At 41.5% G+C, this 17,126-nt stretch overlaps 1 protein-coding gene across 1 annotated transcript in view; it reads right to left on the minus strand.

Moving 5' to 3' along the window:
• Dnajc13 (DnaJ heat shock protein family (Hsp40) member C13) overlaps nt 1–17,126 on the minus strand; it is a 114,852-nt gene that overhangs the window by 11,231 nt on the left and 86,495 nt on the right. The window contains exons 40-53 of the mRNA XM_055629648.1: nt 16,443–16,622; nt 15,470–15,637; nt 13,064–13,177; nt 11,977–12,093; nt 10,844–11,021; nt 8,947–9,038; nt 7,374–7,473; nt 5,309–5,383; nt 4,831–4,943; nt 3,521–3,690; nt 3,352–3,394; nt 2,791–2,964; nt 585–764; nt 22–162 (exon numbers count right to left, since the gene is read on the minus strand). Of these exons, the coding sequence (XP_055485623.1) occupies nt 22–162; nt 585–764; nt 2,791–2,964; nt 3,352–3,394; nt 3,521–3,690; nt 4,831–4,943; nt 5,309–5,383; nt 7,374–7,473; nt 8,947–9,038; nt 10,844–11,021; nt 11,977–12,093; nt 13,064–13,177; nt 15,470–15,637; nt 16,443–16,622 (1,845 nt within the window). The remainder of the gene's footprint in view (nt 1–21; nt 163–584; nt 765–2,790; nt 2,965–3,351; nt 3,395–3,520; nt 3,691–4,830; nt 4,944–5,308; nt 5,384–7,373; nt 7,474–8,946; nt 9,039–10,843; nt 11,022–11,976; nt 12,094–13,063; nt 13,178–15,469; nt 15,638–16,442; nt 16,623–17,126) is intronic.

Consider the following 17,126-nt stretch of genomic DNA (forward strand, 5'->3'; position numbering starts at 1 on the left):
TGCTCACAGAGTGTCACCTACCTGTGCTACTAATTCACTCTGTTCCTTCTGGAACATTCGATTAATTGCTTCACAGGCCAGACCAACAGTATCTGTTCGCTTTTTCATTCCATTCATCAGTGGCCCAATGGTCTCCAAAGATGCCATGGCTCGAACACACAGCTAAGAATGCAAAAGACAAGAATACTTGTGGAGTAGAATATTATAACCAGCAAGGTAAGTTCTAAGGAACAAAATACAATTTAAAACCCACTTTGCTGCTTAAGAGAAAATTAAGGGGTCTGGAGAGATGGCTTAGTGGTTAAGAACACTGTCTGCTCTTCCAAAGAACCCGGGTTCAGTTCCCAGCACCGATATGGCAGCTCACAACTGTCTGTAATGCCAATTCTAAGGGACCTGACACCTTCACACTAATGCACATAAAATAAAATTAAATAAAGAGAAAATTAAGTTACATTTCTACGAAGCATCCCACCAAAATGGGACATAAAAAGGCCCAGTTAGAATAGGGTCTTCACTCTGAAGTACCATCAAGAGGGGACTCTTAAACTTTGATGCTCTAGGCTCTAGGTATTCATCAATACCTCATTGTCAGACAGGGCGTGAATAACCCGAATCGCACTCTTGGGAATGGCATTGTTTCTGTGATTCATCGCCTGGATAACTTTGGGAAGGTGTCCCAGTGGTGGGACTTGATCTGCCAATTGAGGCTGTGCGTTGAAGAGACAGACTGTGGCCATCGTCAGTGTTTCCAGAGTCTCTCCCTGGGAAGAACAAATGAAACACGAGACCAATAAACATAAAGTACTAAAAAAAAAAAATTCCTAGATAGCCTTAATACATTTTTTATTCAAAACCAGGGATTCAAAATTTCCAAGCACTGACACCTGAAATGCAATTAAACAAACTTACTTTTTCTTTGATAAAAGGCACAAACCTAAGAACCGAAGGATGTACCATTCATTGCATTCTAAAAGGCCCTCACTGGGCTTTTGTGGCAGAGGTAAAAGATCATCCTAAATGGCCGTGTAAGAACTTAAGACAGGGTTACACACATGCTACTCTGAGGCAACAGCAAGACTCCAATGAGGCTGGTGTTTCTCCCAGCCCTATGGAAAGTCCCAGTACATGCCAACAACCCCTTTCTGAACTGTTTCAGTCCAGAAGTGTTTCAGATGCTAAAATATTTACACACACATTACTACCTGGCTTTAGAGATCACTGTGGTACTTAAGAATGTGATTTAAAGCACTTGAGATTTTCTATTTTCAGAATAAAAATGTTTAACCTATGTTTAGTACATCTGGCTTCCATTATAGGAGATCTTCCTATTGCAGATCATGGCATGCAAAGACATATACCTAATACCATTACACACACACACACACACGACAAATTCTTCTGAAAGTAACACAGAAATAAGAATAGGCCCTAAAAGGAGAGGCGACACATGAGGACATTTTTATGTGTGTTCCCTACTTTAGGTTTTGAGGCTCTCCACCCTCCCCTCTGTCATGTTGAGACTGCAGACTGAGCCCAGGGCCTTCTGAATACTAAGTGTTTTACAACCAAGCTACATACCTGGTGCTGAAGATTTTATGTTACAAAAAAACCACATGACGGCAAACCTATTAGCACCAGAGAAACACAGCTATGGAGAGGAACACTGGTAAATATTTGGCACACTAATCTAATCTTTAGTTTGATTTATTTTGTAGGTACGAGTGTTTTGCCTGCATATATGTTTGTGTACCACATATGTGCAGTTCTTGCAGAGGTCAGAAGAGGAATGAGATCACCAGGCCCTCTGTAATAAAAGCAAGGGCTCTTAACTTCTGAGTCATATCTTCAGCCCCACTTACAACTTTATTTTTAATATTTTTCACTAAGCTAATGATAGTTATCAATAATTTCTAAGCACAGATGTGTGGCAGACATTAAACCAGGTATTCCACACACATTAACTCATTATAACCTCAGCCTCACAGGCAGGTAAAACTGTAATTCTGCACATAGCAACCAACATGAGTCAAAAAAGCACAGAGCTAGTCCTGGTAGACTGGTGTGGTCCAAAAACATCTAACAAAATACCCTGGGGTTTTAATTTACCCTATTCTATGGCTAGTCTGATTAACTGAGCAGTAACTAATATCTTTTTAAATTTAAACATTTGTACAGCAAACCTATTAATACCATCAGTATGTCTGACATGGAAACCAAGCCCAAGGCCATGTCATCATTCCTGCTTTCCTAACCACCTCTGGTAGTGAGGACACTCACAGCCCACTCACCCAGGTACTGCTATAGTCCTGCTGACAGTTTCTGTGGCAAGGGTTATGCCTGCCAGAAACAAAAAGTGCAGGCAAGAACTTTTTAGTTTCAGAGAAAAACTCAACATTTACGGTTTCTCTTCAGCTATGTAGCCATTGAAAAATGGGTAGAAAAACCTTTTAGAGGGTCTACAATGATAGCAAACAGCTTTTTCTCAATCTATACAGCTCTAACTTTGTTTCAAAAGCAATCACTTTACTAAAGGGTTTCACTACTGTACACACACTCAGCATGTGCATTTGAATCCATACGCAGCTGCTCTTTTGAGTTTTGTTTTTCACACAGTACTGGAGATCAGCTCAGAGCCATGCAAATGCTAGGCAAGTGCTCTCCCACTCCGGTTGCCTTGTCCTGGAGCTGCTGCCGAGAGGCAGCTGAGCCCCCTGGTAGGTGAGGATGAAGTTTTGAGGGAAATGTAACTGGAATATTTAGCAAACTCTTTAAAGTTTTGAAGCTTACATGTGGATTGTTCTTCTCCAGGAGCTCAGTTAATTTTTCTAACAGTGCAATAAGAAATTCTCTGGGTTTTCTCAGCACCCAAGCTGGCTGCGCAATAAAGATTCTCAAGAAAACTCCTCCAACAGCGAGCTCACCCTCCGCTTCTCCAAACACCACAGCAAAATCTTCAGGCAACTTTAAAGAGAGGAGAAAGAATCACAAGTAAGCAATCTTAAATTATACTTGTCTGTGAAGAGAGAAGTGTGAGACCATTAATGAAAGCTTCATAGAATAAATTAGTGCAACAATAGCTGTACCAATTGTTTTAGACACAATAAAACTATAATAATTACGAGGTTTCCTCTTACTGGAGCCTAAAAAGGATGTCTTTAGTCATTTACAGTCATTTTGTTCAAATGCAAGTATTACTACTTTTATAAGTCTGTTTGAAGCCTGGCTTTCCAATGGGCATACCCCATGTGTCTTAAGAGCAGAGTAACTGATAGCTACAGGCTGACAAACTCACAGGAATTAAAAACAACAAACAAAACAAAACAACTATAAAATAAAAGTGTAGTTTACCTTCCAGTTCACATCAGGGTTGTCCCGTTGGTTTTTAAAGTGCCTTGGGGTGGGAGGGGGAGAAAGGCAGAAATAGCAAACTTTAGTCAGCTTAACCCTCAGAACAAGTACTGATGAGAGGCAGGCAGAGCAGGCCATGCCCCCCCCCCCCGACTCCATCTTTACTTACTCCAGCATCATCTCTCTCACAGTTGTAGACACCTTATCTCTGGAACTGTCATTCCAGATCAGCTCTGGGTTTTCATGCGTTCCCTCAAATATATGCACAGCAGCTTCAGGGTTGTCTCTCATGGCATCCATGAACACACTGGGCAGAAATTTCATTAATGTAATTCGAACCTAAGGGAAGAAGTTCAGAGTTTTAGGGGACACTGAAAACTTCTCAATATTTGACTTGTTCAAAGTTTTCTAAACCAGATTAGCAGTGTAATCCATGCTATGGGTGAGACAGAGTAAGAGCAAAAGACCTGGAGAAGGAGAAAAGATAAACCCTGATGGATGCAAAGGTAACTTAACAAGATGAGCTGCCATACTTAAACATCCAGTTACTTCTCTGCTCCCTGCAGTTAAGAAACCTGAAAACACTCCAGCTGGAGGTGGTCCCTCCTAGCTGTCATTTCAGCTGAGGTCAGAGGAATGAGAGGCATCCAGGGCAGCTTAGGCTATGTAGGGAGTCCCAGGCTAGCCTGAGGTACAGTGAGACATTGTCACAAATCAGGGAGACTGACCAACCAACCAACCAACCAACCAACCAACCAACCAACCAACACATCCACCCAAGGGAATAAAAAAATCTAGAAACCTTGGTGTGAAGTTTCCAGAATGGTTTATATGGGTTCATGTATGTGCAATACAACCCTTAGTTAGCAGCTGAATGAATGGCCCATTGTCTCACTTGTAAGCAGTGGTTTCAAGGTAGGCTCTTTCCACTGCTGAGAGTGTAACCTGACTTCCCTGTCGCATGACTGAAGACTTAGACTGAGCAGACTGCACCTTAAGCCCCAGTCTATGCCTACGCTCCCTAACTGTCCAGGTCAGGGCTGGATGGCCTACACTGCCATCTGTCACACATCAACTCTTCAGTGCAACAGTGCTCTGTCTATGCTGCTTTCCTAGGAAAACAGAGGAGCCAGGCACTGTGAGCTCTCCCCTGTTCCCCCACTCTGGTTTATAGGCACACAAGGCCATGCACATCTTTTTTATCAGGGTGTTGGACACTCAGGTCTCCTTGCTTGCACAGCAGGCACTCTTAGCCCTGAGCCATCTTCCCAGCTCCTCCCAATTCTTCTCGCGGGGAGAGGTGAGCAGCTATCACCCCGCTCAGACTCTCTTCAGCTTTCTGAGTTTCAGGCTCCCCTGACACAGAGGAGTAGCCTCAGCTTCCACAGAAGAGTATTATTTTTGTCCCTACCATCCCAGACAGACATAAAATCAAATGTCATGAAATAATAACCACAGTAACTGATACTTTGTACTCACCTTTGGACCTATTAGTTTATCTGCTGTCATTTTGGCAAAAAGTTCTGCTGTCTGGGATCGAACTTGTGGATGTGTTGAATTGCAGAACATATCCAATAAATAAATCAAAGCTCCTATAAAGAAAACAATCAATGCTTATATGTAGAGAGGGACTTTTCTCATCAGCACACTTTCTTTCTATCCACTTTCCACATAATTTCAACTCACTACATTTTATACTTTTGATCCTCTTTGTCTGATTTTTCTTTTTTTTTAATAAGGTCTCATTATTTTGCCTAGTTTGACCCAAAGTTTTGGCTCAAACAATCCTCCCGCCTCACCCTGTGTAGCTGGATAACAGGGCCACCACAATGCCTAGCTAGCGGCTTGAATTTTAGAACTCTAACACTTGAGTGCACTCTGTCCCAGACTGTAAAGCAGCCCAGGTAGAACTCCAGCACACTGAAATGGACAGGTAAGAAAGAGTTGTGTACATTACCCTTTGCCATTGCTTCTTTGATTATCTTTGTATTTGATGCCAATGCATAGAGAGTCTCCAGAACAAGCTGACGGCCTGCAAAGCAAAAGACATATCAAGTGCTGCGCCAACCCCTCAGCTTATGTTTGCATCAACCTGTGTCAGATTCTTAGCCAGGTGTCTTACAGCATACCACTTTTCACCCTCATGCTAATCAGCAAGACAAATCCTGCTATGGCTGTGCTATATGAATGAAACTGAGGCCCAGTCCACCCTGCCCAAGCTCTTATAGCGAGTTAGTGTATGGCTGGTTTCCCCACCCATGTTAGCTTCCCTCTGAAGTCCACACTGAAGACCACTATGCTATAGTGTCTTCCTACCTCACTGTTTTCCTGCACGAAATACCATTTCCAAATTACCACTTACTAATATCCAGAGGATACCCCACCAGGCACTTAAGATTCCTACTTAGTTGTTACTAAGTCGTTACTGTCTTAGGGAAGACAAGAGGAAGAAACAACTGTACGCCAGTGCTGCACTCCGAGGACACAACAGTACCCTGGACGCAGCCTGTTCTCCTCAGCCACTGATGCATGGTCTGTAAGTAGACTGAACTAATAGTCTCTGCTCTTTCAAAGTCAAGTGAGAATGACAGACCAGAGGCCAAAGCAATGAAGAGCTGATAACAAGGAGAGAGGCTGACAAGCACTGGCTGAGACTAAAACACTGATAACAATGCTCCTTAGAAAGAGCAGGCTGAAATATCTAAATGTCAGCTACTTTCTTGTAAGAATAAAGGGCAGGCTCTACTATATAGATGAAGCAGTAATAAATTCACACTTTGTCTTTTTAAAGATTATTTATGTGTATTAACATTTTGTCTGTGTGGATGTTTGTGAACCACATTTGTGCTTTGTGTCCCAGAACTGGAGTTTTAAGTTGAGAGCCGCCATGTGGGTGCTGGGAACTGAACCCGGGTCCTCTGCAAGAGGAGCCAGGGCTCTAAACTGGTAAGCCATCTCTTCCGCTCAAAATTTACATTTTGAAACTATAATTTCTATCATGTTTTACTTTACCAACAAGTTTAGTTTTTCATTAAGTCTTACAAAGCTTGAAAAAGAAAAGGAAAAGCCTTCTAAACTATGGTAGGCATGACAACAATAATCTGTAAATGGCTTCTTAAAGTAGCTATTTTATTGTTTTTCCTTTTCTTTTTTTGAAACAGGATCTCACAGTGTAATGCTGGCTGGCTTGGAACTCACCGAGATCCATTTGCCTCTGCCTCCTAAATGCTGCCATTTTAAAGAGGTATTCCAAGAAAAATGCAACTCTATTCAATTAACTGAATATGAAGAAACAACCAACAATACAAGCTAATCAAGGAAGGCCCTACTCTCAAGACTGCCGAGAGGTAGACTGAGGTCCACACAACACCCAGAAGTTAGCGCAGCTGTCTAGTAATGTGTCACATCAAAGTACTTGTTTTGTGAAGCAGCTGGACTGAAACTGGAGGGGTCTAAGCGATCTTCTACAGAGCAACCCTAAGGCTAGAACTGGCACGACAGCCAACTGTTACACTGCTGTCAAGGAATCGGAATCAGCATAGGCTGTATCCAGGAAATCAGGCTGCTGTATTCTACAATCACCTGGTGGTAATATCTCTATGGGTATCAAATCAGTAAAAGATAAAGGGTGCAGGAGTAAGTTCAAAGAATCATGGCTACCTTAAACATATTTTCTATGTTTAAATCTATGTTTCTATCTTTTAAATTACATCATGGAACACTACATATTTTCAGCTACTCATACCTAGACTGTGCTCAACATACTGGCATTCCCACAATATTTCCTAGGTTTTAGATTTCTCTCATTCCCCAAATTTCTAGATTTATAGGAAACAAAATAACTTTGTTCATTTATACAAAACATAGTTTAGAGACAATCAAATACGATGAATACTACACTTCAAATATTCCCAAAATCAACGTGGATGACATGTGTGTCAAGTTTTGTATCAACTGTGAACTGTTTTGACAGCTATGAACTATCATGCTGTGGTTTCCCAGATCCCTGTGCGTATACCTACTTGATGGCAATGAATGTAGAAGAGCCAACAAATTGGACAAAACCATGGATTCGGCAATGTTATTGACACAGTCCTGGTTTGATGTCACTATATTCACAACCTGAAAATTAATCAAAAGGATATTAAATAATCTTGATCCTAAATTAAATGTACTGACAGTTTTATAAAAGTGACAAAAATGTTTATAAGAGAAAACACCTACTTTTTAGAAGAGTTTAATTTCAAAAGATTGGCTATTAATGTGATCGTGTGAGAAGCCTTCTGCTTGACATAGAATGCCCACAGAACTGTGTCACAGATGGGGGCACTTAGGGAGGATTGGTCTTCACCATGGTTTTCTTTTGCTTTAGGAGGAAGTAAGTATCCTTAGCAGCTAACTCAACAAGCTGCTCTAACTTCCATTATAAAGGAATCGGTGCATTTTTCTTTCAAAGAAAAGCTGCTTCAACTCTAGTAATTGTTGTATGTAACTCAAGATCGATGACACTTGAACCAGTTTCAGCATTCCAGAGCGCTCTACCCTAGATCTAATAAGTTCACTTAAAAAGTCACAAGATGGCTGAGCAATGGTAGCACATGCCTTTAATCCTAGCACTCAGGAGGCAGAGGGAGGTGGATCTCTGAGTTTGAGGCCAGCCTGGTCTACAGAGTTAATTCCAGAATTCCCAGGGCTACACAGAGAAAGCTTGTGTCACAAAACCAAAAAAGTTACAAGACACCTGAAGGAAGTAAACAATAAAGCATATTTTTCAATGCAAAGAACATGCTTCTTAAAGCTGACTATTAGTTTATGACATTCTACTGAGAATGTGATGAGCTGAAAGGTAAGCTTAGGACGCAAAATACAGTTTTGTTTATTTTTTAAAAGCTATTTGTGTACCTGCTCCTGCAGGGTTAAAAGTGGTGTTTTCAGTAATAAACCACATGTTACAATGGCAGAGCGATCTGAGGATGACCTCAAGACCTTCCTCTTAGTGTTGCCTGGACAAACATTACGATGATCAGGACTTCCTGCTTCTGTCAACAGCTGCAGCCGAAACAGTACCCTCTGGGACTAATGGTCTCACTCTTTCTGAGAAAAAGCCTCCAACTTCTCTGGATCCTACCACCCAAGGGTTTGTGATACCCGTCTATATCCCATCACCAAGGGTCCGTAACCATGCTCAAACAGTTCCTTCTGTGATAGGTCTACAAGGGGAGAACAATCCTGGTCATAAAACATCTTTTTGTGGGTACCAAGACAGGAAACTGCCTTCTCCTCTTGCTGATCTGTGGCTACTAAACTTTCCAGTAAAGCCTAGTTCCTAACACACGCCACATAGTACTCTCCAAGACACCATGGTTGTTGACACATGCCAGCAACCACAAATAGAACCTCCCTGAAAGATAGTGTCCAGAATTTGCTCTTTAAAGTTATATTCATATTTACATCAATTCAATTTCAAAAATACATTAATCTGGCCTTACAGACAAAATGAATACAATACACAGACTTTCATCAACTTTACATAATGATTACTCAAACCACTGACAGTAAGTGGCAGGAACATCCCTTAGTACAAAACACTTTTACCTCTAAAGCCAGCTGCTGCACTTGACCAGCTCCATGCACTCGGAGAAGAGAAAATATTAACTTAAAGTGCCCAATGCATTCACTTTCAGAACCTGGGGAATAAAAAGCAGCAGTTATTTGATTTTCAAGAGCTACAACTACGGGCCTTGGGAAGCACACTGCCATCTGCTGTGAGTCGTGTCCTTGGGTCTCTGCGGAGCATCTGGAAGCTGCACAGGGTGTTAAGCAGCAAAGTTCAGAACATGAGTTTTGTGGATTTAATACATGTCTACCTCTAGCCTCAGACTAAGAACAAGAAAAATTTCAAGTACAACTCAAATCTTTAAATAGAAGAAGGTAATTTCACTCATTACCTCGACCAGGAATCTCTACCAACAGCCCACAGGTTGCATGAGCCTCAGGACACATATGAATACAGCCCAACACAATCTAAGCTGACTCTAAGCACTGTGGGGTTTTGTTGTTGTTGTTTTTTGGGGAAAAGGGCAACTTAATCACTCATTGCCATGCATGCCCTTTGAAGATGATAATGTTGTGCTGTGTTCAAAGGTTGGACACAGTTGTGTCTAGACCTTAGGATTATCCCTGTCAACCTGCTTGACTTTTGGGAGAATCTGACACCAGTTAGCCTTTAATTCAGAACTATGCCCAACGAAGACAACATTGTGAACAATTTGATACGCACACACCAAAGGTTCCCTGTAATAGAAGAGTGCTTCCATTCCTACTGCTTCAGTCCCAGTTCCACACATCTGCTGGCTCTCTTATCAGAAAAGCACATCACAGGCGAGAGTGATTTGCTCAGCATACACTGCCTGCTGCTGCACAGCCAAACAAAACACAACAGTGTAATCGTTTGAGGTTCTTTCCCCAGAAGTCTGAAAATACTCAATAAGCTGCTTTTATTCAGTTTCAAGCACTGCTTACTAGGTAAGAAATGCCACAACTAATCAGTGGGATGCAGGAGAGCACGCAGAGCACACAGTGCTAACACAGGCACTGAGACAGTCAGTGGTGGGATCAAAGCTAAGTTCCCATGCGGGCCCTTCCTTGGTTCTTAATAGCTGCAAACCACACACTTCCTGTGCTAAAGCGTCACTGTACCTCAAAACACCACTAACATTTTATGATGTCAGCCCCCAACAATACAGAATGATGTTCTCTCTGGGTTTCAAAACTCTTTAAAAATATCTCAATGTACCTTGTAAATGAAAATTTTCCTAATATTGCTACTGGTTAAATAAAAATTTGGTAAATGACAAGAAGCCAAAAATTTTAATAGGACTTCAATATTCACTGAAGAGGGTAAATAATTCCTTAAAGAAATTTGGGATGAATTTGTGTTGTTTGGGTCTCACTCTGCTGGCATTAGTTAGAAGTGAAGGCTGTGTTGCGGTTACAGCTTTAACCTGCGCTGCACCCGCCCAGAAACGGGATGCTAGGATGGTTATCTGGGGCATTTCAAATGTCCTTTGAAAAACCTTCAAGAGAAGAATGCTCACTTTTTATGTTTTCAATCTTTACCTATCAAAAACTTCAGGCAATTTTTAAAAAATATGAGTGTCCATATGTAAACAGCACTGTGTTGAGGACCAAAGAGGCAAAATTTAGACACCTAATAAATAAATCCAAGCATGTATATACGACATGCCACTTTATACACTAACAAATGATGCTATTTCAGTTAATTTTTTCTTCTAAGGATGGTATCCTGACTTCCCTCGCAGCCTATTTACAGTAGGAGATGTTATGAAGTCAACTCCCTTATTATTATACCACACATAGCAGAATAGCCAAAAGTGATTTTCCCCGAGTCTCCACAGTAAAACTGAGAATGTTTTGGAATTCTCTGGCTGCTCCGTTATGATGGTGCTATGAATCAAGTACAATCACACACCTGGGTTGTATTTGATGACATTTCTCAGTGCCTCCAGGGCCATTTCCACCCTCGGTAAACGGTCCCCATGTTGCTCTGACTCCACTTTTGCAGCATGAGTGATGGCCATGAATGTGTGGAGGTACTGGGCCTGAGAGCCTATATAATCCAAGAGACTTGCAGCAAATTCTTTTGGAACCTAAGTTGAGCATACAAATGATAAATGTGAGTGCCACTGTAATAACCTATCCTAAAGGTCTGCAACAAAAGAAAAACCTCAAGAAACTGAATGGATGTGATTAAACTGTAAATACAAATGAAATACAGCTATGTATCAAGGAGTGGGAACAACCAAATCCAAATAGAATTTACTTAAATGTCTGAGATCTTACACACTTTCACCAGTATTACATTGTTTCTCTCTGTCTCTCTCTGTCTGGTCTCCCCTCACCCCCAGTGCCTCCACTACGCCCAGCTTAGGTTGTAATCTTACAATACAAAAACTACATATAGCTACAATAGAAATTCAGGTTAGCTCTCCAAGAGTCTGCACCAACCACTTCTCACTCAACTTGGTAGCAAATGTCTGTAATCTTAGCTACTTAGGAGGCTGGAGCAGCCTGGCCCACAAAGCAAGACCCCATCTCACATATATGCATGCATACATCCATGTGCAAACACAGTATGATTTACTTCTCTTTTTACAAGCTATTCAACTACACAATTTTTGCCTTTCCCTCAAAGTATCAAATAAAAGGGAAAGCTAAGAAACAGCTGTTTTATAAGACTCAAGTTTTTCCACACTCTAGAGCAGCGGTTCATAACCTTCCTAATGCTGGCACCCACTAATGCAGTTTCTCATGTTCTAGTGAGTCCCCCAACCATAAAATTGTTTCCTTGCTACTTCACTACTATAATTTTGCTGTTATGAATTGAGACTAAGTATCTGATATGCAGGGTATCTGCTATGTAACCCCTGTGAAAGGGTTGTTGGACCACTGGTCCCTGAAAAGGCTCATCAGCTGTTACTGGTCACATCCTTACACAGGACAACTTAAAAAGAACTCAGCAATAAAGAAGTATTAACTGCAATCTGTGAACTCTAAGTAATAGTCCTCATGACCAAAGGCACAGATAAAATGAAAAGCACTAACCTCCAGCTGGAAAGTTGGGACTTCATTGTAGACTCTAACAAAGATCTCGCCCACAATGAGTTCTTTGGCGTGGTCACTGTAGACAAATTCTGCCCCATAAGTTTTGTCACAATCACCCTTTAAAAAAAGAAAAACAGACCGCTACATGCAAGAACTTAATGTCTAGTTTGGAAATGTACCCTGTTTTGTTTAATAGTGCACTGACTGCATCAAGACGCGCACTCACTATGAGAGGGCAATGTGCGGGCATGTGCTAACACACGGCTGCAGGAGGCACAGTAGCAACAAGGTGCCTTACTTCTGCTTAGACTATTAGCACCCATTCTGAAGGCTCAGAAGATCTCCAGGACGAGTCAAGAGTTAGAGCTGGCGTGTAAGGCAGGTGTGACACTGCTCTTCTCAGTCTTCCATTGGACATTTGACTCAGCCATGCATTAGGGGGGGAGTGGAGGTAGAGCTGGCTGAGAAATGAGCACAGTCACACTGGGGGTTACAAGGAATAAATTGAGTTAAAGTGCCCAATTCTTCCAATGCATTAATATCTTCTCCACTAGAAGGTGGTAGATAAGAGAAAATGTCAGTTTTAATAATAGAAGCTTTGACTGACAGGCAAAGCAGCTCAAGGGCATGGAACTGGTTAAACAGATGCTAGCTGTATGTAAGTAGTGATAGTAAGGAAGTCCTAATGTTGCTGGAGAGATGGATCAGTGTTAAGAGTACTGTTTGCTCTTCCAAAGGACCTGGATTCAACTCTCAGCACCACATGGCAGCTCACAACAGTCTGTAACTCTAGTTCCAGGTGGTCTGACACCCTCACCCCAATGCACATAAAATAAAATTAAATAAATTATTTAAAAAAGTCCTAATGTAGTATTTTAAATTTAGTCTGTTTTTGCTCCCAACTGCTGAGTCATCTTCACACCCTAAAGCGCTACTTCACACAATACCAGGCTATCCTTGAAATGGGCCAACCAAGAGATGGCCAGAAGCTGCTGATTTAACATCTAATTGGTAAATAGCACATTGCTTCATTGAGACTGATTCCACCAGAGAAAGTCACCTAAGAACATGTAAAACATTAGCATACCTTTTTAATCATATTCTCTTGTTGTGACTCAAGAAATTCAAGCAGTTCTGCCCGTGTAGAGTTGTTCCACATCAAATAAGGGCTCTCTGTGTTGCTGTTAAGCATCTTCAGGATCTAGGGAAACAGTGTTCCTGTTAAGTGACACTCAGGCGGCCTTGAGTGGAAGACTGTGGTTAGTACCTCTTTAAGTCCAACAAATTTGCTGATGCTGTCCATCTTGCAGTTAAGAAAAACCAAGGCTACAAAATCTGCCATTATTTGTCACAGGTCTCAAAATGGGAAACTGGAATTGAAACCTGAGCCTGATTTCAATTAACTCCTCAGTCTTAGTTCTGCTCTTGTGAAAATCTAGTATCTTAAGTATTTGTTTAGCAGTATTTCTAAAAAGTCACACTATACTTTTTCATATACATACACTTGAAAATAAAACAAAATCTACATCTTTATGAAGCACACTCCTAAGAAAGGAAAATAAAAAGTGACGGGGTAGCTTGAATTTCCGGTCTATGCCATGACTCAAGGCCACAGCTGAGGAGCGCTGCAGGCAGATGATGTTTCCCTTTGGCTCTCTGCAACTGTAAATAGATACTCCATATCTCAAGTGTCTGAATCAAGTGTTTCCATTTCTCATTTCTAGAGCTCTAGAAATTTCTAGAGGTCAGGAGGAAAGTAGAGTATGTGTGGTGGTTTGAATGTCTGGTTCCCAGCTGGTGGAACTGTCTGGGAAGGATTAAGAGGTGTGGCTTTGTGGAGAAGGTGTGTCACTGGGGACGGGCTTTGAAGTTTCAAAAGCAGATTCAAGGCCCAGTCTCACCTTCTTTCTGCCTGCCACCTTCAGATAGGGATGTAAGCTCTTAGTGGCTGATCTAGTGTCATACCTACCTGAAGCTATAGTCCCCACCAGGATGGTCATGGACTAACCCTCTGAAATTGTAAGCAAGCCCCCAATTAAATGTTTTCTTTTAAATGTTGCTTAGGTCAGCCAGGTGTAGTGGTGCATGTCTGTAATCCCAGCAGTCAATAGAGGCAGAGGCAGGTGGATCTCTGTGATCACAGTTTGAGGCCAGCCTGGTCTACAAAGCAAGTCCAGGAAAGCCAAAGTTACACAGAGAAACCCTGTCTTGAAAACAAACAAACGAGTTGCCTGGGTCATGGTGCCTCCTCCTAGCAACACAAAAGTTAAGACACCATGTATACTTCATCATCTTCAAAGCCATCCAATCTTTGCTTTCAAAGGTGATAGAGAAAAACAAATGATTAGAAAAATCCTCTCACTGAGACCAGGCAGTTTAAAATAAATATCTCATTAAATATATAGAAATTATGGAAATACTTGATTTTGAAATAAAAAGAAAATGTAAGGCTGCAGATGAAACACTAACTTGCTGGTATTGCTGGAGAGGATTTTGCAGGCACTAAAAAAACATCAAACTAGAGAGCAAAAGATCCAGGGAGAACACAGCTGGTTCCTCCTTAGGGGAACTGAAACCCCATAATAAACCACCACAAGCACAAACAACTACAAAGCAAGTGAGGGCTTAGACTCTAAAAGTACTTGGAATTTTAGAAGCCTGAGGACAGTATCCTCACAAAAGTAACAGACAACAAATAAAGAAGAAAGAGAAAAAGAAAAATAGAGAAGAAAAACTGGCCCTCTGTTCTCTCTGCCAGGATGACCCAGCTAACACCTGGTGCACAGTCACTAGATCATCAGTTTTCTAGCACTAAACGTGGGGTCTGGCCTGTTCTTGTAAAATCTTTATTTGATTTCTGAGACAGGTCTCATTTTGTAGCCCAGGCTGGCCTGGACTTAATCTTTCTGGATGAACAACCTAAATGCTCCATTAAAGCCTTTAAAGTCCTGAAGCTTTTCTTACCTAAAGAACTGCAGCACACAGTCCTTAAGTGTGGCTTTACAGTTTAATTCTTTAATCCTGTCTTCCCAGAGTGCTCCTCAATGCCCTCACCGAAGAGGACACACATGTTGTGTGGTCGCTGAAGTAGTGCTTATTTTCACCGTGAACTGATGTATAAAGGCATTTATGCAGGGGTGTGGTTGTATGGATGTATTTTCAGCATTTCAACCTTGACCAAGAATAAGCTACAACATTAAAAGAAACATCTAAACAAACTTGGTCCCTGACTGCAAATTCATTTTCTTGTCTGAGTTGTGACTCAAGGTTGGTAAGAATTATGGTGAGCTCTGTTGCTGAGAAACACGAAGCTAACCTCTCAGAGGTCTATTGTCACTGACATAAACCCACAATACACTCATTTTCTTGACTGAGAGAACACACATGTGAATTTTTATTTCTCATTTTCTTAGAGCAATTGGTATTATCCTGTTCCTTGGCTACTTAAAGGATTTTGCACTATTTACATAATCAGGTTAGTGCTAGTCCATACCTCAGTAGCACTAGCCACAGCAAGCTTTCTAGCAATGTAGGGAGTCAGCATGCCAGCTAAACTCTTCCTGACAGTTGGATTTTCTGGGGTTGCTTGATCCTCTGGCAAATATCCACCAAGGCGACTCAGAGCATGGACACTTAGTTTTGCAAGACTATTGGCTACTTCCTGTTATTAAAAAAAAAAAAATAAGACATTAAAGTACAAATTTCTCCTTACATAAGTGACACAATAACTTTATGGTCTCATACTGTATAGAAACATTTTAATGATCAGAATGGAAACAGCCAGCACAGGTGTGCCAGGATCAGCACCCCAGAACTTATGCATTCAAGAGTTATTTTGTTTTGCGGCAGGGAAGCCCCAGAGCCCCGACATGCTCATCTGTAGCAGTGCAGTGTCTTGTAGAATCGCCTGAAAGCAGAGTGAAGAGGAAGAAAGAGGAAGGTAGCCTGACTGCTGGATGCACATGCCGGACATATGGACAATGAGTAAAAACAAATACGAGCCAATAGAAAACAAGCAAACAATAAAAATCACACAAGTACAAAGGCGTTGGGAGAGCTATCCCAACAGCTTGATAGATTATTTTATTTCCCCATTCTATAAACTGCACAAAAAAAAAAATGTGAAATCATAAAGTTGACTCTGAGTAACTAAGAAAATATTAAATGATCTGTTCCATAGAGTCCCTTGCCTTAATCTGCTCAAGCATATGTGGTTAAAACCAAAAGTGGCTGGGCATGATAGTGCATGGCTATAATCCCTGCACTGCGGAGCTGGGGGCAGGAAAATGTTTGGGGATATGCATCTGAGGTCACTCTGGGCTGTACTTAAAGAATCCATTTCAAACAGAGGTTTGCCAGCTTCAGAAACCGTCAACAGCCATCCTGAAACACAGCGTCACTGAATAGCTCAAGCTTTATTTCCCAATGATTTATTAAAAGTCTACATAAGCTTGGGCTAAAGTTACCTGCTGGTTTGTTTCTTCATTTTTCTGAATGCCACTCTCTTCCAATGTATAGTCATAATTAAAAAGATAACCAAGCAGATGCCACAAAATTCCAGCCTGAAATAGATGTGTCTGCAGCCAGAAGTCCACAGCAAAAGAACTGACACATTCCACTGCCAGGGCGGCCACCCGTGGGATACACTGCAAGGAGAAGACAGAACTGACTTGCAGGGTGAAAAACACTGCCAAGGGACACCAGCCATAAACACATGCCCAGCTAGCTATTTTTTTTTTTTTTTTACAAAGTATCTTGTAGTGTGCAAAGAGTCAGAGAATCAGCTTTTTCAGCTTTCATCTAAACACAATGAAGCATCCATAGCAACACTGCTAACATAATCAGAGGTTTGAGCTTCACATCTTCACATCTACATTCTTGTTTCTATGGAACCTTCTGAAGGCATCAAGCAGAAGCAGCTGAGGAACACTGATCAGGTTCTCCAGTCCCAGCTGCCTCACTCCAAGGTCTGCGTCTCCATCTTTTTTATTCAACACAACTGAACTCTTTCCTCCCAGGCAGCCAGAGCATCTTCAGAGCTGGCTTCTCTTGGCAGCTCCAGGGAATCAGCGTGTTCTTAGATCTTGGAAGCCTTGACAGTAAGCAGTGACTGCACTGCAGGTTTACAAAGTCCTGCCCTTTCATACATT

The sequence above is a fragment of the Psammomys obesus genome, unplaced genomic scaffold, assembly GCF_907164565.1.
Source record: "Psammomys obesus unplaced genomic scaffold, mPsaObe1.curated_primary_1811, whole genome shotgun sequence".
In the NCBI taxonomy this organism is placed as follows: Eukaryota; Metazoa; Chordata; class Mammalia; order Rodentia; family Muridae; genus Psammomys; species Psammomys obesus.